General features: G+C 45.9%; 1 protein-coding gene and 1 long non-coding RNA gene across 4 annotated transcripts in view; one reads left to right on the forward strand and one right to left on the reverse strand.

The window, feature by feature from the left end:
* Positions 1-22,043, forward strand: part of LOC141521346 (uncharacterized) — a 36,342-nt gene that overhangs the window by 1,886 nt on the left and 12,413 nt on the right. The window contains exons 1-3 of one of the 2 annotated variants that reach the window (XR_012477901.1): positions 1,428-9,703; positions 9,797-9,873; positions 10,556-10,761. This is a non-coding gene — a long non-coding RNA (uncharacterized LOC141521346). Of the gene's footprint in view, positions 1-1,427; positions 9,704-9,796; positions 9,874-10,555; positions 10,762-22,043 lie in introns of those variants that run through there. The other variant, XR_012477900.1, reaches the window with a different exon arrangement.
* SUFU (SUFU negative regulator of hedgehog signaling) overlaps positions 6,250-22,043 on the reverse strand; it is a 208,261-nt gene continuing 192,467 nt past the window's right edge. Inside the window, exons 11-12 of one of the 2 annotated variants that reach the window (XM_074233818.1) lie at positions 13,406-13,474; positions 6,250-10,738 (exon numbers count right to left, since the gene is read on the reverse strand). In XM_074233818.1, the coding sequence (XP_074089919.1) occupies positions 10,649-10,738; positions 13,406-13,474 (159 nt within the window). In that variant the 3' untranslated portion in view covers positions 6,250-10,648. The remainder of the gene's footprint in view (positions 10,739-13,405; positions 13,475-22,043) is intronic. The other variant, XM_074233819.1, reaches the window with a different exon arrangement.

Consider the following 22,043-nt stretch of genomic DNA (forward strand, 5'->3'; position numbering starts at 1 on the left):
GTTATTCCGGGGACGAAATGTTTAACGGGAAGAAGCGGCTGCGGTGGTGCCGCGCGGCCCCGGCCCCGGCGCCTCGGACCCCAGTCCAGGCCCAGCCTCCTGCGGGGCACGCAGCGCCCTCCGGAGCCGCGCTCTAACGCCCCCCGGGGCCGCGCGCTCTAGGCTGCCGAGGCTGGGCTGAGCGTGCGGCCCCGCCGCCCTCCCGGCTCGGGAGCACCATCAGGTGGAACCGGGCCCCGGCCCAGGCCAGGAAGCGGGGCCACAAAGGCCGGGGTCCGGGACGGGTCCGGAGCCCCTGGGGGAGGGGAGGGCCTGGTCCGGAAGTGCCGCCGCCGCCGCCGGGGCGCTCGGCCCCGCCCCCGCCCCGCCTCTGTCCCGAGCCTGAAGCTGCCATTGGCTCCGCGCCCGCCCCCTCCCCGCCGCCCCGGCCACGTGACGCGCTTTCTGGCAGCTCCGTTTAGCATCCCCCGCAGCTGCGGCCCCGCGGCCCGGCCCCGCGCTGCGCCTGCCTCTCGGGGCGGCCCAGGCCTCGGCTCCTCTTGGGGGCCCGAGCGGCAGGCCTCCGCGCACTCGGGCTCCCTCTTGCCCCCGGGGCGGGGGCGGCCCCCCCCCCGACCCTTCCCCTCCCGGCGGTCCGGGTGGCCCGGCGGAGCCCCGCCCCGCGGGACGTCACCCTCTCGGCCACGCCCCGGGGCGGGGCCTGCCACCTCCTCCCCACTACCCGAGTGGGGGAGGGGTCTCGCCTTGAGTCCTCCCTTCCTGCCTCCCTCCTCCCCACCCCGCCTTCTCCTACCCGGGGGGAACTTTCTCCTTTGCCGCGGCCTCCCCTCCCCTCCCTAGGGGGGATCTCTAGGCTCCCGGCCCCTGCTCTCCCCACCTCTCTTCACCCCAAAGCGGGATGACGTCTTTTCGCCTCCCTTCCCCAACAGCCCTCTCACCCCGGTGGCTGGGTGGGGAGTGTCTGCCTCCATCCACACGCAGCCCTCTTTCTCTGGGATCCCGCTCCTCGGGCCCAGCTCCTGGCCGCCTTTATGAAGTCAGGGGACAGGCTAGCAATGACCGCTAGAGCCTGGTTTGTTGGGTTGGTGAGGGAATCGGTCAGTAATAAAGCGTAAACATTAAGTGCTTACTATGTGCCAGGGGCTGTGCAAAGTATTGGGTCTACAAAGAAAGAAAAAAAGACAACCATTCCCCCCCCTCCCAGTTTACAATCTACCTCGGAGGAGGGAGGGAAGACTGTACAAATTCGTACAAACCAGCTGTCTACCGGATACTTAGGATATGAATAAGAAAGGGAAGGCCCCAGAATTAAGCGGGGCTGGGAGAGACTTCCTGTAGACTAGGAAGCGGCTGGCCGAGATGAGGAGGGAGAGCTTCCCAGGCATGGGGACAGCCAGAGAAAATGCCTGGAGCCCGGACAAGTGGGTAGTGAGGTGTAAGTAGGAAGGGGCTAGGAAGGGCTTTGAATGCCAAATGATTTTATATTTATTCATGGAAGGGTTAGGGAAGATATCGAGTAAGGGGATGATGTGACTGAACTTGTATTTTAGTGGCTGATCAGACGGGGAGAGACCTGAGGCAGGCAGATCCACCCACAGGATACTGCAGTAGTCCATCTGTGAGGCGGTGAGGGTCTGCACTTAAGAATGTTGGCTGTGTCTGAGGAGAGAAAGGAGGAGGTAACTGAAGAGATGTTGCAAAGCTAGGCAATGACAACAGACTGGATATAGAGGGTAAGGGATAGTGAGGAGTCAGGATGAAGTTAGATTTGGAACCAGAGACTCTCAGCATAGGCTTGTCCTAAACCATAATCAGAAAAGTAAGAGACAGAAAAGGGTTTAGGGGGAAAAACATAATTTCAGTTTTGAACTCGGTGAGTTGTAAGATGTCTGTAGGACCTGAGATGTGTTGAAAGGCAGTTGGAGAAGAGAGGTTGGGGCAGGAAAGGTAGATTTGACAATCATCCCCATAGAAATAGTAATTCATAGGAACTGATGGAAGTATTTTGGGAGAAAAGGACCTAGGATTGAAGCCTATGGGATACCTACGGCTAGAGGTCCTGACAATGAGAAAGGGATACAAATGAACCTATTTCCTTGTATCTATGGGCTCCAGAGGCAGACAGGCTCCCTGGAGAGAGACTGCTGAAGTTGTTGTATTGGGGAGTCAAGTTTCTATAATCCCTGGAATTACTTTATTGAAACTGGGGATGGAATCTCATATTCAAGAGAGCCAGAACAAAGTTCTCTACACTTTTGCTCTTCCCATGATGCATGCTGCTCTTTTCTCTTGAGGTGGCCTCAGTCTATCCTAAACAGCCTCTCACCTGGTCTCCCAGGTCTGGTGGTTGAAAGACACATTTGGAAATTTCTCATGGCTACTGGTTTAGATGCCCTCTCTCTTCCTTTCTTCATGTCCAAATCATACTACTCCAAAGCCTAACCTGAAATCTCACTTCCTCTAGTGATTCTCCCTTCCCTGTTCTCTCTCTGCTCTGGATTATACAGCATTGAGTATTTACCACTCACTGACCCTCAGAATTCACTGCCTTCGATTATCAGCTTTGAATCCTTGAGGATTTCATAAGCTTTAGTCACTGGAAGAGACCAGATCTAGTACAATCTTCCTATTTTACAGATGAGGAAACTGAGGTCCAAGGGAGTGAAAAGATTTGCCTTATCCTGAGCTTCAAGACCCACGTTTCTAACTGCCTTATAGGACATCATCTTTCAGTGTTCAAATTCATTAGCTCTGAAACTATGCCTATCTCTGACTCCCAACCAAAGTACTTCTGATTTCACTGTTTCTGTTTGTGGTACCACCATTTATAGCCTTGGGTTTATTGTTGATTCCTTTCACTTTTCCTTTCTTACCAATAACTGCACTTCTGCAACATCTCAAGCTCCTTTTTTTTTTAGGTTTTTGCAAGGCAAATGGGGTTAAGTGGCTTGCCCAAGGCCACACAGCTAGGGAATTATTAAGTGTCTGAGGCTGAATTTGAATTCAGGTACTCCTGACTCCAGGGCTGGTGCTCTATCCACTGCTCCACCTAGGCGCCCTGAAGCTCCCTCTTTTTAAAAATTTCCACTGCCTGTATAGGTTGTCTTGACTCCATTGTTTTGCCCTCTCCCCTTCAATCCTTTTCAGACTTCTGACAGAATAATCTGAGAGCTAAGATCTGAGAGCTAGGAAGAGTTTGAACATGCTTAGTAGGCAATAGGGAGCCACCAGTGTTTTGAGCTAAGGATTAACATCACTCAAAATTTGACTCGGCGCTCATAGCCTTCTAACAGTAGTACATAGGATCTTTGCTTAGAGCAGTCCATTCATTGATCTTGTCATTCCTCTGCTCAGAAAGCTTTAATGGCTTTATAAGCCAAAGAAGTTCAAACTCCTCTTGCCTAGCATTCCAGGCCCTCTACCTTGTCTTTCCAAACTCATATTATTCCTCTTTACATAATCTTCCCAACTGCCTCCTTTGCTTTCACTTAAATGATTCTCCCCTCTTTGCCATTGAAATTTCTCCTCACTTCACTCCAGTGCTACCTCCTTTGGAAAGCTTTCCCTTGTTGTTATCCTCATCAATAATTCTCTTCCAACCTTAGCACACTGTGGTTTCCCAAGGAAGGTAGTACATTAGAGTTCTGTTACAGTTTGGTAGAGGGGAGTGACTAAAGAAGAGGGTTATCAGAATCCTTTTATATTTTCCCCATTGCCTAGTAATTGCTGAAAGCCAGAAGCATGTAATATGTGTTAGGGAAGAAGAGTCAGGATTCACACTTAGGTCTCCTGACTTCCAATCCAGTGCTCTCCCCATACTCTTCTATTGGCAGCCTCCCCCCACTCCTCTTCCCAGGACTTGTCTCCAACCTCCCTGAAAGTAGGGCCTAGATCTTCTCTATTTTTAAAGAATTCTAGCTGAGCACAAACAAGCCCAGGCACAGCAGTCACTCAGGAAAATGTATGAAGCAGGTTTTTCTTCCCTAACCCCAGTTCCATATTCTGAGGACCCTGTGGTTAGACAAACAATGGTACCCAGTTCTTGAGGCAGAATGGGACCTTGAGAGGTCATCTAATCCATTCTCCCATCTCTGGCTAGGTCAGCTCTAGTAAGCGCATCGTATTTTTGAACCTGGTCCGAGATGGCTAAGCAAAGAATGTAAATGCTAGGGGAAAGACTAGGGGATTTTTACTGAAGAGGTCTAACTCTCTCCTATGGTTACTTTTCTTACCCTACTGGCACCCCATGGTTTAGATGGGAAAACAGATCTCCAGGGCTCTGGATTTCCATCTTTTATTCCTCAGAGCTCTCTATGGTTAGGGTGGAATCAGATAGAAGTAGGACAAGGAGTCTGTCCCTTCTTTCTGTCCCCTGAAGTCCTCCACGTAAGAGACATGCAAGGGAAAAATCCTCTGCTTAGATAAAATTACATACTGATACCAAGAGTGCTGAAATATTTTCACATAGCTTAACACACCTAAATGATATGTATGCACATTTTTTTTTTGTATTATCAGTCTTTACTCTTTTTACATCATTGTTGCTTTCCAGTATCTTCTTCTTCCCTCCCCCTCCAAATACCTCCCTTGTAACAAAATAAGTAAAGCAAACCAACACATTGAAAAAAAATATATAGTGTTACAAGTTGAGATGGACCTTGGAGGTCATCTAGTCCAGTTTAGAGAGGAGTCAAAAAGCTGACCAGAGGTCAAGTGATTTACCCATGGTCACAAACACATGCCAGATTTGGAATTCAGACTTGGGTTCCCAGACTCAAGTCCAATATTCTTCCCATCCCTATACCCAGGTCCTTCCCTAATTTAAGGAGGGAGGCAGGCTCCTCTCTTGCCTTTTGAAGGGACATGTACCTGACTCAGGCAATCTTCAAAGGAAGGTTTCCTTGACTCTCTTTTTACCTTTTGCAACTCCTTAGCGCACAGGGCAAGGGGACTGTTGTTTTGCTTCTTTTTGGGCAGAGGGGAGGACTGACATATTGTCCCTTTCCAGTTTTCAGGGACCATCTCGTGTGTTCTCTCTGCCTTTACCTGCCCTTGTAGTTTCCAGTTTTTCCCTCTGTCTCCAGGGACTTTTGCCCCTGTAGTAAATCAGTCTCAGCCCACCCTGCTGTGCCTCTCCCAGCTCAGCCACAGCTGTTACAGCTGCCCCAGTCCCAGCTGGACCCAGCTGACTCATTTTCCGCTCACATTCTCCTCCTGGTCAGGCCAGTTTGGCAGATCTCTCCCCATTCCCCCGCCCTACAGCTCTGGGAGGCTCTAAGCCCCCTTGGCACCTAAAGGAATGTATGAGGTTCAGGATCCTCCAGAGGAGACATCAAAGTCAGTGGGGGCCCCAAACCTGATAGGACTAGCTTTTCTCGCATCCTGGGGTACCTTCCCTGAAAGACTGAGGTTGGGAAAGGGGCGCTGTGCTCAGGGCCAGACACCCACCTGTCCTTCCTCTCTGCTCCTTGCCAGAGACAATCCAGCTTAACTCTGAGTCAGAGCAGAGAACTCACCCCCCCCCTTCCCTCCCATCACCCCATCCTAAACTGTCAGCCCCAGACTTGTGCCAAGAATCTGATGTGGAAGGGCAGCACCGCCCACAGAGACAGGCACTCTCTCCCTCTGAACCTGCCCTGGTCTGTTGGGAGGCTTGAGAAGATGCTGGGAAAGGGCATGGTTAGGTTTTTAGGGGTGATTCTGGGGGGCCTGGGAGGCCCTTGAAGTATTAACTTCAGCTTCAGTGCTAGGCCTAGTCCCTCCCCATTCCCTTCCTCCTGCTGCCTAAGGGGCTGAGGGGCCCCAGCCAGGGACCTGCCCAGCAGCTCCTGGAGCTGGTCTGCCTGCTGGAGTTCATCAGTAGGTCATGGATAGAGGGGGAGGTACAGGTCTGATTCTGGGGAAGCACCCCCCTCCTCTTAATATGGTCAGATCATTGAAGGGTGACAATAAACAAAAAGGACTGGGGATTCCTTTGGAAGAAGTTGGTTAAATCACCCAGTCATCACCTGTGCCCCAGCAACTGAGTCCTTGGGGCTTTTTGCCCTCATTGTTCACATATCATCCCCCTCCCCAAGAAGGAAAGGTGAGGGATGCTGAAACTTCTTCAGTCTTCCTCTACTCCCAGCCCCCAATGAGGAGGGAGGGGACAGAACAAAACAACCACTAAGACAGGGTTTCTTGGACTAAAAATCAGTCTCAGCTACAAAGAAGCTAATGAGTCTTCTCAGTTGCTGGTAGCCTATGAAGGATACACCCAGAATCAAGGTGGAAAAGAAGCCCTGCTGAGCCTGTAGGGTGAAGACTACTCATGGGAGTCCCTTTCCACAAGGGGATATATCATCCCTATCCTTAAAAGGTCAGACCTACCATTTTTCCTTTCAGTTCTTCCCATACTTCCCACTTGAGACACTTAGGATAGGGACATGTCTTCCTGTGGAAAGGCCCACCCTACTAACCTCTTCAATGTTTTTCTCATCACTCCCAGACCCCTTGGGGCTTTTCTTCCAAGGTTGGGCTTGGGCAGAGGTTCTGCTCCCTGTTTCTCTCCAGTCCTCCCCTCCATGATCTTATAGGAATTTATGAGCACTGATTTGGGATATGGACAAACAACTATTTTGTGTGACATAAACATTATCAGCTGATTAATCCTCCCTCTATTCCTTTCCTATTCCAACAAGGCCCTGAGGGGTCTTTCCACTGCCTCTCAGGGTCATCCTTGGCTCTACTCATCTACTGCTCAGGGACACTGTGGAGCCACCTACCAATCCCCTGGGATGTTAAAAAAAAAAAAAAAGACAAAAACCCTCAGTTCTGGCATGGCTTCCGTTCCACCCCTGCCCAGACAGAAAGCAGCACAGGACAAGGGGAGTTCTGCAAACATGTTTAATGCACTTAGATTACACTGAAGGAGAGGGGGCGGGAAGGAAACGGTTTCAGTGAGTCACTGAAAAAATTCTTACAAAAGTCCTGGCCTGCCACAGTGCCCAGGAACCAAGTCACCACTGACAATAGAAACTAATACAAAAGATTAAAAAAAGCTCTGCTCAAAGCAGCTTTCAGGTTTTTGTAACAAAATGAGAAGTTGAGTTACAGTATCCTGACCAAAGGCAGGACTTGTCACTTCCCCTTGGGCACAAGGTCCTCTCAGTCAGAGAGGAATAGAGTCGAGGTAAAAAGCAGAGAAAGGGGGACTCCCTCACAGTACAATGTCAAGAGTTCAGCTCTCCATCAAACTAAAAAATTCAGGACAAACCCAGTTTTAGGTCTGTCTCTTTTCAGAAAGTGCTCACCCCTTTTCAGATCCCTGAGACCTCTCCCCACTTATCTTATTCCTTGGGCCCCTCACTCCTTTGGAAAGGAACAAGGCAAGACCACAGAATTCTTAAAATGGAACATGACAATGCCTGGATTCCTACACTCTGACCCAAAGAGCATGATGCCAGCAATTCTTTAGCCTTTAAAGGTAGTTGTCTAAAAGAGTGACAATGATAAGTTTTGCCCAAGATTTGGAAAGTCTCTGCTGTTATTAGTGTGACTTTATTATCCAATCAGAGAAGCATCAGGATTGTAGACACTGGGGAGCGCCCCCCTTCTTTTTATAGAGCTTACCATAGAATCTGAGACCTGAGAAGAGAATGGGAGAAGAAAGTAGCCCTTAGTGGGACCAATGAGGAACTAGTTACTCTGGGGAAGGAAGGGCCTTCCTTTGGAGCTGGGTAGAGTTCAAAGTAGAAGAGCAGACACCCAGTTCAGGAATCCAGTTCCTGAGAGTTTGTGTCTGAAGGATGAAAGGAAAGCAAAAAGCTCGGAGAAAAATCCCCAATTTGAGATTCTTTTCCATTTTCCTCCAAGAAGAGTGGAGCTGATACAAAGGCAGCATATTACTTTGGAACAGGGACATGCAAGTTCTGGGTCTAGGAGGACTGGCTTGCTGGACTGCCCAGGGAGCTAGGCTAGCCTTTACATTCACACAGACAGCAAATTCCCCATCTCAACAGTCAGCCCATTTATCCCAAAGCTCTTCATGCAAGAACCTGGAGCTGTTGGCACCAAGGGAGACTTCCTTTCCAGATTAAAACAGGACAGGTGGAGAGGACCAAGAGCTGGAGGAGCATCAACCCCTCTGTCAAGGGCTCAGAGGAGTCACTGATCAGGTGGACACACCATTTCTTCTCCCTCCATGAGACAGAGAAGTGGAAGGGTTTAAAAAGGAGTGGAGAGATGGTAGCAGCAGAGAGATGAGGGATGAATTGGAAGCACCTCAGGGCTAAGGCTAAAGGCATTCTTCCTGGAAAAATCAATGACACAGCTGGAGTCATCCAGTTGGGGTGCATGATGCCATCAATCAGCAGCAAAGGGGTACATGGCATGAAGACAGAATTCTGTTGGGGAATTGGGAACTGGGGGGGTCAGCAACTGTAGCACCCTCCTTTTCCATGAAAGGAAGGCCTAAGGAATTCTGTAGCATGACTGGAAGATAGGTTGGGGCAATCTGGACAAGGACAGACCTATCTTACCTCTAAGATTCATCCATGGTCCATAAGAACATGTCTCATTTCCACCTTAGGAAAGGAGACTAAGGTCAAGTTTTTTCTTCTACTTTCTGGCACTAATCTTCATCTTTTCAATTCCTTAGAGATGTACTCGGGGTAATTCTTTGCCTAACTGGGCATCAGAAAGGTTGTCGTCTCTTGTACCAGTTTTCTGTAAGCTGTGACCAATGTCTTGACCTATGGTATGCTTCTCATGGATGGTGCCAAAAAATTGTCCCTCAATTCCATGTCTAAAACAAGTCCATTCAGGTCTGGGCTGGAAGGGAACCTAAAGAAGGCTGTGGGAGGCCCAAACTGGATTGGTGTCCTGATGCAGGAGACGAAGAAAGGTCATATGAGGATGAGGGGTCAGGTACTTGGGAGTGACAGGAGAGAGAGGACTTGTGGTGAGAAATCAAGAGATATAGGGAGAAAAAAGCCAGAGATGCAGGAAGATAGAGGCCAGGGATACAAGGAGAAGCCAAAAATATGTTAGTGGGAGAATGGCCAGAAATGCAGGAAGAGAAGCCAGAGATTTAGGGGGAGAAGGAGAGAAGTGCAGGAAAAAAAGACTAGAGATACAGAATAAAGCAGAGGATGTTAGTGGGAAAGAACCAGAATTATAGTGGAAGAGACCAGATATGTAGAGAAAGGCCTTAGATGCAGGGGGGAAAGGGGAAAAAAGTACAGAAGACAGAGGTCTAAGGGTAGAGATGAAAGAGGAACAAAGGAAATAAATGAATTTAGGAAGACAGGAGATGGAATGTGCTGTTGCAAAATGATAACAAGACAGATGTTGGAAGTTTATTTTTCAGCTTTTAATAAACTAGAAATTCCTAGAGCCTGGAGCTTTGGGGGCCTGAGGGAAGATGAGATCAGAAAGGAGGGAGTAGTAGAGAGAATGGGGACCTAAAAGGTCACACAAACCCTGAGCTAGCTGGAGGTGGGGGAGGTGCCTGCAGGGACTGAGACTCTCCCTCTTCTAGGCTGGTCCCAGTTAAGAGTAAGAAGCCCACTGAGAAGGCGAGGCTGATATCTTCTCCAAGTTTCCAAGAGTCTGGGCAGTGCTGGCTGCAGTCCTCACGCCTCACAGGCGCCGGTTTCAGGCCAAGGGGCTCCCCGAGGCTTCTAGAGCCCAGCCCACCTGGCAAAGAACACAATCTTTCCTAGTAAGGGTTGGGCCAGGGCCTTGTATCATGTTGGGGGGGGGGGGGGGTGTCTCAGGTCTCCTGAGAAATAGCTTCAACTCCTGTCCTATCTAGATGCCTCCTACTTCTGAACGCCCATGGATCCAAAATGGCTTGTGAGCTGGTGAAGAAAAGTCCTTCAGTCCAAAAAGGTCCTACAATAGCTATTCATTGGCAGGCAAACACTAAGCACCTTCTAGTGACATGGCTGAGTGGGGGGGGGGGATGTGGGAGGGAGAAAGCTAGGTATCCCCTGCCCTTTTCCAAGAGAAGAAAGTTCAACTTGAAAACCAGTTCCGTTTTAGAACAAAAACAAAACCAATATGCTTGACAGCTTCTAGACACCTTTGTGGAGCAATTAAATACCATATGGTTTCTAAAAAATAAAATACAAAAAACAAAACAAACAAAAAAAAAACCCCAAACAAACTCGGAGGAATTGTTCTGTAGCCAGGAGGAATTTGACTAACAAAAGGTTTCCAGAGTCAGGAGGAGCCAGCTCATTTAATCCATGGGTCTAGGGCTTTTCCCAGACCTGTAGAAGTGGGCAAGCATAGAGGAGTGAGGTCAGACAGCTTGTGGGAAAGTCAGGGTCCTAGAGTCATATCCCCAAATCAGAACCAGAGGTGGAATGACAGAGTCACTAAGCCACTCATTTGGTCTGTTGGACCTGAGCTGGAACAAGGTCTCATTCACTCCTAATGGGCCTGGAGTGACCTGGCCCCCAGTTAAGAGGTGAGGTGGAGGGGAGCTGGGACCAGGCCCTGTGTACGCACCCCATTGTGGGCTGCAGTGGCTGTGCAGTAATCCTCTCTCTTTTCCTTTTATTTGCAGGAATTGTTTTTACTGCAATCATTACACTGTTGAGTCACTTGGGAGCTAGGCCGGGCTCTCATGGTCGTCTGAAGGAAGGGGCCAAATTCAGGGCTAGTGCAGCGGACTGTCAAACACAACGTCTGGTAAAATGGAGACTTTCAGTTTCTTTTCTGGCCAGCTGTACTCCTTGGGAAGTTTGAACTGTGAATGAGAAACAGAAACAGGTAAGCACAGTATACACTCTTAGCAGAGCTTACTCCTCTCTTTCTGGGGTCCAAGTAAAGCCAAACTAGAACCAACTAAGGTAGGAACCTTCCCTCTCCCCACCCTCTAACCCCAGTCTTAGTGACTCATTTTCTACTGGGGGAATCTCAGGAATAGAAATAGGGAGAGAAGAGATCTTCAAATACCAGAACAAAGGCAGGTAAGCCAGAGTGAAGGGACTCTTCCACCTAGCTTTTTCCTCTGTCTAGTGAAGATAAAGGAGACCTCTGGTTCTGGTCTGTCCTGGTTCTACTAGCTTAGTTGAAGCATTTCCTATCTCCGAATCTTAGTTTTCTTGTGTAAAAAATGAAGGGGTTGGGTTATTCCTAAAGTATCTTTTTAGTTTTTTCCAATGGGTAACCCAATTTCCACCTAAACCCTAAGGAGAAGTTCTAGGATTCCTTTTCTGTGTTCTGACATTTAACAGAGATGGTTGCAGGCCAAATTACCTAACCTCTCCTTACTGCCCATCTCTCATTTCTCTGGGCTCAAAAGTATGGAAATTCCCATTCAGTTTGGGGCTTAGAGCATCCAGATGTTAGGGTCTTGGTCTTCCTGGCCACAGTAGTTTTTGCAAATGTAGAAAGGGGGTTCCTAAAGTTGGTTCCTACAGCCTTTATTGCAGATAACTGAAAAGGGTCTCCAAAGAAGAAAAGTCCCTGACTCCCTTTCTAAATTCCTGGTCCCTCAGTCCTGCCTTTCCTTCCCATAAAGGTCAGGGAATCTAGCTGTGTTCCTGAAGGAAAAGGCTTCAACCTTAGTCTTCTCTCCACCTTTCCAAGTTACAGTGAAATTCTTCTGTTATTGGCCAATAACTACCTCTTGGAAATTAAAGGATGGGTCATTTCCTCCTTTAAACAGAGATTTACTGAAAAAATGACATATTGGCTTCTTCAGGAAACTTTTATATAACACCATGGATTGGCCCTTTGTATATCTTAGAATCCTCAAGGTACATCAAGTGAAGTAAATGCTTGAAATAGAAGAGAAGCAAGGACTGGTAGGGGTTCAGCTTGTCTGTTTCTGGGGTTGGAAGATATGAGTGTGAAGCTCTTGCTCATTCCTGCCCTTTAATTAGTTTAAGGAGGTCCATGTCACTGGTGAGTGTGGGAGAGTAGTGAGGGGAAGGTGAGAGAAAGGAGGCAGGGTGTAGGGGAAGACTCTGGTCAGGAAAGGAAGACAGAAAAGGATTATTTTTGGTGACCTACTTTCTGAGCTCCCAGACTCCCTTTTTTCTCTTCTCTATGCCATCACAGTCTCCTTCCCCCAACACCCAGCACCCAACCTTAAAGCCAAAATTTGAGCTGGTGCTTGAGAGACCTTGTGCATGAACATGAGTATCAGTCCAGAGATGTTTTCGGCTAAAGTCATTGGTCTCTTTTAATGGACATCCCTGAAGCAATGACCTATGCCAAGTCCCTAGGATGATGACTGTGTATGAGTAAAACAAAGAACAGACTGGTTTGAAATGAATGTATCCCTGGGGCAGAGGGAGGTCCCTATTGTATTGTATTATCTTCAGAATAGTACCCTTGAGGATTTCCCAATTACCTAAAACAAGGGATAGAAGTCTTAGACTAGAGAGCCATGGGGTCTTTTCAAAGCCTGGGTGAACCCAACTACTTTTCAGTCATAGACAGAAATGTTGGAGTAAAAAGGTGCCAGACAGGCTGTGTTTGGACCCCAGGCCTGAGAAAGGAAATGCTGGTTCTAGCAGATACCCTGGCCTTAGAGCCTATGCTGGGACCTGAGTCTCAAATAAAAGTAACTGGGGATTTCTGCTTTACTAGGATCCCAATTAGGGAGGGTTAAGTAAGGAATTATTCTGTCCAGATGCTGAGGGACAGATGAGTAGCATTCTCAAGGCTAGTGGTGATATTAACCTGGTCATGAAGGCAGAGAACCAAAGAGATGTTTTTCAGTAGGAGGGGAGAGATTAGAGGGAGGGAGGGAGGGAGGGGAGGGAGAGAAGCAGGGAGGGTAGGAAGGGACTTTCCAAGGTGAGTTATGAGCTAAGTCTCTCCAAATGAGAACACAGAGAAAACTGAAGGAGAAAACACAAAGGATAATGAGCTCTTCTATTATAATAGATATGGAGTCCCAGAAGAACAGGTCTCTGCCCCAACATAGGCCTCTTCTCAGGATTCTTGGGGCAAGGGTTTGTAGAAGCAAAAAAAGTGGGGAGAGTACATGAAGGAAGGCAATAATGAAAATAACTAATAGGTGGACAATCTGAAAGAAAACGTGAGAATCCCCTAGCAGTCCACCAGTGTGTTTCCAAATGGAATACTATCTGGCAACAAACACGTGCTTTCTGTTCACAATTGGCCAGTTAACAGCAGGGGCTGGAAGAGAGTGAGGAGCAGCATGAAAGGCTGGTCTGGCTTTTCAATGGGGGCTGGTAACTTAGATAATTTGCAGGCATCCTTACAGTGGCCTAGGGCTGACTAATGGGGGGTTGGAGGTGGTGGCTAAGAGTTAAGAGGGGGATGGGGAAGTCAGGGGAAAAAAATGAAGTCATTTAACTAAGAATCCCCTTTCTCCCCCCTCTCCCCCAGCTGATGATTGGATAAAGCTTTCATAGATTGATACAAATAGGCTTACTTCCTCTGGAGAAGTCAAATCTTCTAAGTCTTCCAGCATTCTTTCTACAAATTCTTCAGTCAACAGAATCTGGAAAAGAGAGATACAGGAGTTTTATGCTTTTATATTCAGGGCTGTCTTTAGCCTCCAGAGGAGATATGAGTCCATTTTGTTCAGTTCAAGGCCTTTCACTTGTGGTTCCCCCCCCCCCAGTCATTTATCTTTCCAAATGTGCTAACATGAAATTGGGGTGTGGGGAGAAGCAGTGAGAATGAAAGGAGACTGTGGAGGAGAACAATGGCAATGGAAAAAGGAGAGACCTGGGAGTTGAGACATAAACCTGGTTTTCTAGTCACTGACCAGTTTGGGGAGGGGAATATGGGGAAGAAAAAGATTTTTGCTCTTTAGGGTACCTTGCAATGATTGGATGCAGTTACAGTGAAAACAGATTCACAGAGCTCCTTCGTACTCTAGGTCAACCTTGTTTCCCTGACTGGGTGCACCAGAGTCCTGCCTCCTGGGCACACAGGAGGGAAGGTTAAGCAGAGGCAAGCTCCAGTAAAAGGAGTCTCAGTTTTTGATATGGGTTAGTTTAGGCAACCTTTGAAGTACCTTCTAATTTGGTGATTCTATGATTTATATGCAAAGGCTGGATGGATTTCTAAGGTTCCTTCCAGTTCTAAATCTTATCAGGATCCTTGTCTAGCAATCAGTACATGTGAAATATATCTAACTTCTTTGACTCTTATCAAGGGCATTGCCATCTACTAGTCATATAGCCCATCAATAGCCTTGCTATCTGGTACTCCTCCCTCTCCCTCATCTATCACATCTAATCAGTCATCAGATCCTGTCTTTTTTTCCCCCCATGAAATTATCTCTTGTACACATAACTCTCTCCCCCCATTTTAATACTGTTCCCATTGCTACCAGCCTAGTACAGGCCTGCATTACCTCTCTACTATCAGCCTCCTTGCTGTTTTCCCTGTCTCTCTAGCTCATTCTACAAAAGCTACTAGATAAATTTTTGTAAAATAATGCTCTACAGCTCTTTTTTGTGGTGGCAAAAAAACCCTGGAAACTGAGGGGATGCCCATCAATCAGGGAATGGTTGAACAAGTTGTGGCATATGATTGTGATGAAATATTATTATGCTCTAAGAAATGATAAGCAGGATGAATTCAGAAAAACCTGGAAAGACATATATGAAATGATGCAGAATTATGTGAGCAGAATCAGGGGAATTACTGCATACAGTAACAAAAATATTATTGGATAAAGAACTGTGAATGACAGCTATTCTCAGCAATACAATGATCTAAGACAATTCTAAAGGACTCATGATAAAAATGCTATGCATCTCCAAGGAAAGTACTGATTAGAGTCTGAATGCAGATTGACATATATTAGTTTTCTTTTTTTCCTCCACAGGTTTTTTCCTAGTCTGTGTCTTCTTCACAATATAAGTAATATGGAAATGTTTTGCATGAATGCATATGAATAACCTCTATCTAACTGTTTACCATCTCAGGGGAGGGGGGAAGGAGGGAAAGAATTTGGAACTCAAAATTAAAAAAAAAATGTTAAAAATTATTTTTACATGTAATTGGGAAAACTATTATTCAAAAATAAACTATTACTGTAATCACATCAAATCCTATAATGGCTTAGGCCAGTTCCTTGTATATGTTTATTCCTGTCACCACATGCCTGCATTCCTATTGTTCCCGAAAACTTGCACATCTTTCAAATTTTGGCTAAAATGCTGCCTTCTCTAGGAAGTTTCCCTCCCCTGATTGCTTTACCTTTCATCGATCTCTTTCTTCTCTGATTTCCTATACTATATCAGAGAATCTAGCAATGAAGCCCATAGGATTTTCCATTATACACTAGAGATATATTCCTATATATTAGTCTTGTTAGTTATCTTGGCTACACATGAAGCTCCATGGGAGAAGAGAGGGAGCAGCAATTAGGTTCTATACTCCTAACTTACTACTGGCTTTTTGATAGGGCTGAAAGGACTTTAGGAGTTAAGAAGGGAAATTTTATTTTTGAAATTAAGCTCAGACATGGAAGGATTACTTCAGGATGAAGGGGAAGAAAATGCAAAGAATACCAGGGATGATGATATAATGTTCTTCATCATAGATCATGTTGGTTCACAGTCTTAGGTGGGAAGATAATGAAACGTGCCAGTGGTTAGAAAACAGATTGAGACAGGATTAGATAGGAAATCTGAATCTCTTTAACAAAGGTGGAAGAACTGACCCCTGACTTCCGGATGTAAGGACAGCTTGGTAACAGTACAAATGATAAAAGGTACATCCTAAAAGGAAGTCCTGGAAGATGGGATGGGAAAATCTAAAAGGAAGGTTTTTTTCCCCCAGGAGGTTCTAAAATAATCTGATTCTACTGTTAAGGACCATCATCAAAAATCCAATGGTAGGGAAGTCAGGATGTGGCATAAAGGGGAGAAATAGAAAAGGAAGACTGGTGGGCAAATATAAGGAGGCCCAAATGAAGAGGAATACAGAAGAGACTCAATGAGAAGGCACAAGATTCCAGACACTATATATTTTGGCCTGTGGAGACTGACACAAAACAGGAATCCCAAAGAGTGAGACTAAGACCAAAAACTCAACCAAGTCATCCTCTAGAGAGAAGACTTTTTTTTTTTGGGCAAGGCAGTGGGGTTAAGTGATTTGCCCAAGGTCACACAGCTAGGCAATTATTAAGGGTCTGAAGCTGAATTTGAACTCAGGCTCTCCTAATTCCATGGCTGGTTCTCTATCCACTGTGCCACCTAGCTGCCTGTAAAGAGAAGACTTCTTGAGTAGTCTTTATTCCTTTTCTCTCTGGGCTCAACTTCTTTCAGCCTGAAACTGTTCTTCTTACAAGAGCCCACTTAATGACCCTGACCAGAAGACTCCCCTGAATTAAATATGGTCTTTTTTAGGCTCACAAGAACTTGGGGGCAGCTTCACAGGCCCTTGTGCTGCTGTAAAGCTTCCTCCTGCTTTCTAAGACTGCCATTTCTGTAAAAACCCTTAGTTTTTTCACAATTCTGCCCCAGCCCTCAACATTACTAGACCAAGTGGGTGGTACAAAGGTCACATTCACATTTTTTACACTTCTACTTCAGTCTTCTCAGACAAAGGCTAGCATATGCAATGGTGTGCCTACACCCCAATCAGGTGTAATTTCTTCTGCTCGGACTAGGGTAACACTAGTCACAAATCATTTCTAAAGGACCCAGATTAGAGATTCCTGGAATTATGCTGCATTACAATACTAAGGACAGAAAAAGGGTAATATGACTATCTCGCAGTCAAAGACCAGTAAGAAAAAATGAAAAAATTTTCTAGTTTGCTCAATTTACTCTGCAGGTCATCCTTACCTCTGCTTGAAGGCAAGCTTTTGGGCACGTCAACTGCCATATGGACTCCCTAGTCCAAAGCAGATTTGGTACATATATTGCTTATGCAGGGGACTTGGTCAGAGGAAGTTATGATCCTGCTTAGAGGAAGGAAACTAACAGTCTCAGGATTTAAACTAAGGGCTAGGGGAAAGACAGCATAAGGGTAGAAGTGGGGGAGGCTACTAAGTCTTTCTAGCCTTTCTACACTCTTTTTTGTTGTTGCTGTCATAGTGCTCAGAATGTCATATCCTTATGTTTTGTTTCCCAATTATATACACTAGTAGTTCCTATCATTTTTTGTAAAGTTTTGAATTTCACAATTTCTCCCCTTCCCTTCCCTCCTCCCTCCCACATTGTTTCCAAGCTATGCATTGATCAAAATTGAATGTGTTGAGAGAAAAAAACACATCCTTGAGGAAGTAGTAAAATATTAAGAGATTAGCAAAATTATGTAGTACATAAGACAACTTTAAAAAAAAATTGAAGGTAATAATGTTTGGTCTGTTTAAACTCCAGTTCTCTGTATACCAATGGTATTCTCTGTCATAGGTATCCTAAAATTGTCCCTGATTATTGCACTGATGGAATGAGCAAGTATAATAGCGTATTCTTGATGAAAAATACACAATATTTTAAAGTTGCAGTTGAAAATAAAAAAAATTACATATGTATATTAAGGGTGACATTTCCAGCAAAGAAACATGATAAGACTGTCATAGCTCTAGGCACTTCATTTAATTTCCTTTGGGAGTTAAACCTTAGAAGCTCAGATTGAACAAATAGGCCCTGTTTTTTGTATATTTCAGAACTAGGCCTGGAGAATGTTAACAGATCTTATCAACAGGACACTGAAGATAGCAATGATGGAGCAGCTTAGGTGCTCTCCAAAGAGCAACAGACCAACTGTTGTGAAGCAAGTGGGAAAAGTATGTGCAGTCCTGGAGCCAAATGAAACCATTAGTAGTGTGCTTCACTTCAGAGCTGACAGTGTCTCTACTGGAGGTTACCTTATTCTCTCATGAAATCTGCCTGTGTCTGAGGAAGGATGATGACCTAGCCTCAGGCATTGTCTGGGGGAAGGTGGCAGGGAATTGAAGTCCAAAGGCTGGGATGCTCCCTATCTACTAGGCCTAAGAAGTGCTCTAATTGCATAGTACCCCTATAGTTGACCTATTCCATTTTTGGTAGTGGTGTATAGTTAAAAGGAGGATACCTAAGTTTATGATGATGGGTTGGGGAGTGGGGAGGAAACATCTCTTAATTGTAATTTTCTAACATTCTCCCCTCCCCTATCCCTAGTATAGCTGGGCAAGAAGTTAAAAACCCAAACCAAGCAGTGGTTTTCCAAAAAGAAATAGTGGGAACTGAAGGCTGGCTCTCCTGATCCAATTACTTGCTCTACAGTCAAAGAAATAGCTACTCTAACTCCAATAGGGCCTTCTGCCTTCATTGTGTTGATGACTGATTTATCTATTCTAAGCCTTGGGTGTGGAAGCACCTACATTCAAGGAATAAACAAAGGAGTCAAATTAACCCTGTTAAAAACTCCTGGTCAGAAAAAGGAGAGGTGTCAAACACTGGTTGCAGGTGTGACCTTGAACTAGATGAAAATGTAACTGGGAAATATTTAACAAAATAAATAAAAGTATGTTAATATGTGGTTTTCTAAGTCAACATGTGGCCTGCAGAGATTACTGAATGGGTTTATGGCCCCCCTTTTTATTTTAGTTTGATGGATTACTTTAGAGGGTAGCCTTAGGGCAGCTGAAGTTGTTGACCCAATTGTAGTTCCATCAACTTTTAAATAGTTCAGCTGTGGTGGAGGGAAGATAGGGCAAGATTCTGTGGTTCTCCCACAGGTTCAGGCCATAGACAGGGCTTCAGTTCCTGGCTCTGGCCTTGTCCCATTAGGCTAAAGGGTGACATCAGCACAGATCACATGCTTGGTGACAAACTGGTTGGCTGAGAGAATAAAAAAGCACCCTGCACACTCCCCATCCCTGGGAAGTTCTAGAAATGAACCAGAAAAGAAGCCACATATCTTTCATCAGTGCCTACCCTGGGCAAGCCTGGCTGTGCTGGGGATCCTGGCAAGGCTGCAGGAGGGAGCACAGCTGCTGCTGATTTGACACCAATTCAAACATTTGTGGTCAATAATATTTCTGAGTCTGCAAACAGAGTCTGACAATGCCCACTCCTTCCCTCCTGTTAGACAATCCACACTTTGTCCAGGGTCTTGTTTGCTCTAAATGTTGACATGTTCTTGTTTCCCAACAAGTTTGGCTGTTCCCCTCCTCTCTCTTCTTTCAGGGAAGGAAATGTGCTCCCCCCCCCCCCCACACTCTTCACAAAGCCTGCCAAGGAGCTGTTTTGGTACATACAGCCATATATATGGGGAATATTTTAATTTGCAACAATGCTTAAAGCCCCCCCATACTCTCAAACTGGAGCACTCTCCATCCACTTTGATCAGGTCTGGCCCAGGCTCCTGCAAGAAGGTGACCTAGTGGGCCTCCAGTTTCATTTCCTGTTCTCAGTAGGTGGTAGAGAGTTCACTGCAATGGCCACTAGGCTTCAAGTACTCTGAATTGCCTGCACTAAGAAAGAGATCAACAATTGTCTAAAGAAGGGTCCAGTCTACCCCTTCCTCTGGAAGCAGAGGCCAGAGCTCAGACACCCTTGTTACCACAGATCTGCAAGACAATCTGTTGCTAGAGGAATTTCATGTACTTCTCTTCTCATCTCATAGTGGTGACTATTCAAAGATTTCTAAAGGACAGGTATTCCAAAGGATACTCTAATTGATAGCCACATTAGGTATTGGCTTGTGATTTAGGTCAGGATCTTCCAACTTACCTCTTGAACCTATAAGTCAGAAGACTATTTGGGGTCTAAACCTAGGCATCTGACTCTCCATATAGCCTAATACAGCAGACTCCATTTCTGTAGACACAGCACCATCCAATTTTGTAAAAAAAATTATTTAAGGCAATGGGGTCAAGTGATTTGCACAAGGTCACACTGCCGGGCAATTATTGTCTGAGGTCGAATTTGAATTCAAGTCCTCCTGACTCCAGGACTGGTGAGCCACCTAGCTGCCCCCACACCATCTAATTTTTAACCTTTTCCCAGTGACAAGCCTCTGAGTCAATGTCTGTTGGGAGATATTGAGGGAAAGAGGGACACTTGTGCTAACTGCCAAGTATTACATGCCTGAAAAAGCTTCACAATGAAGGAGAAAATATCATTGTATGTGAGGATATTTTGAACTTCTGGGTCAAAAATTCCCTTATTTCAAATAATGATGCCCTAGTGGCTTCCTCTTTGGGTAAGGTTTCTAATACTGAAGACCAAGAGGACAATATTGAGAGACTTGACAAAGGTTTGTTAGTCACTGATGGGAGATGGAGGGAGACACTCTTAGGTTTTACAACCTATGTTCTAGAGATGTTTGTCCCCTCTGTAAAAAGAGTTGGTTGAAGAGTCAATAATCTTAATCTTAAAATTGTTCCTCTCCTGCCCCTTTCCTAGTTCCAATGTGAGACTGAAAAGTATAAGCAAATGAAAGAAATGAAGTCAAGAAGGAAGCCTTTCTGTCTCTGTTACTACATAAAATTAGAAGCATTTTCCACATTCCCTATCGTTGCAGACACTGCTTCACTTTACTGGAACAGGAAATGAGTGGATGCCACCCTTTGGTGTTAGGGAGAAGCAGAGATAGTGTTAGGGAGGAAATAAAGAGCAGGTACTCAGTGTAGGCCAAGGAGGCAGTAATCTGTGGGGTAGGTTTGGCAAAAGGAGGGTGGAGAGATTGGTTTAGACACACACACTCTTTTACTATCATTTTTGGAGCCTCCAAAGGACTTCAGAGGAGCTAAAGGTTCCTCATGTCCTCCTGGCTATTTATGCTGCCTCCAAATCTTTGCTCCTCCTTCTCTTATCTTCCTCTTCAAGGGCAGTGATGGGAAGACTCTCTTATAGGAGACTTCATTGTGCCTTTTTCCCAGTAGATAACAGTCTTGGGCCAGGAGCCAAAGCAAGGTGCCAAGACTAGGAGAAGAAGCTTCCAAGACTTAGAGGCTGATGCAAGAAAGTTATTCTGTGGCTCCTCCCAATTCAACTCTAAATAGCAAAGAGAAATTCAGAGCTAAATGAAAAGGTGGTTTTTATCTATTTACCTGACACTGTATAGATTCTTCCAGACTCCTAGGAATCTTAGAATCCCTTAAAATGGTCTGGCCAATTTGGGAAATGTCCCAATTCTTCTCAGTATTGATAAGATACCTGGTCTTTCAGGGAAGGTACTAAAGAGAGTACTAAAGAGCACTTTCAGAGAATTAGAGACTCTAGTCCTAGGTGGGGTAGGATAGTGAGTACCCATGGGAGTGGAAGACCATTGACTATGTATTCAATTGTAATTGCAAGTCCAGCACCCAAGGACTAAACAGGGTATCTGATAGGATCAAGTCTGAAGTGTCCAGGGTTCATTTTCAATGAGATCTACAAACCTGGCAGGGATTACAGCTTCAGATTGCCACAATGTGAATTTGCAGTGGTAGCAACAGTAAGATTGTGGACTCATAAATGGTCAGTCATGAAAAATGACTTGCTTGGTCTTTGGGAGGACCAGGTGATTGGTCAGGAAATGGGCTGGGGAAGGTTCTAAGGGTTTCCCAGGGATCCTGAGAAAGACTAGAGAAACAACTCATAAGCCAGAGAGTGCTTGAGAGAAAGCACACATGCCAGTCTTCCCTGGGAGCTCCCACGTGAGCAGGCCCCTGTGGCGGACCACACTAATGAGTCCAATAACACAAGCCTTTGATTAAGCTGCTCTGAGCACAGCAACTTTATTGAAATACAGTGAGGCGGATGGGTTCGTTCCCACCACTTCCTCTGGGTTCCCAGGGCAACGGCCCACTATTGGGGAGCATGTAGTGTCAGTGAGCCCTGTGTGCCCAGACCCTGCTGAGGGGGCTGCCTATGAGTAAATTGGGGGCTGGGAGAGTTAAATCTAGCACTGGTTCTCAGTAGTTGAAGAAAGTCATGTCCCTTCTTTACCTGTGTCTTCCCCAAACATGCTGGGAGCCTGTACTTTAGCACTGGTCCTACTTGAGTGGTTCAAGGTTCCAGTCTCACTTCACTGCCACAGCTGGGGTTCTAGACAGCCAAGAGGCAGCTGAGCCCGAAAGTTGAAACTTAAATTGCTATCCTACTCATCTGGCTTTATTAAGTGGCTGA

The sequence above is a fragment of the Macrotis lagotis genome, chromosome 4 (genome assembly GCF_037893015.1).
Source record: "Macrotis lagotis isolate mMagLag1 chromosome 4, bilby.v1.9.chrom.fasta, whole genome shotgun sequence".
In the NCBI taxonomy this organism is placed as follows: domain Eukaryota; kingdom Metazoa; phylum Chordata; class Mammalia; order Peramelemorphia; family Peramelidae; genus Macrotis; species Macrotis lagotis.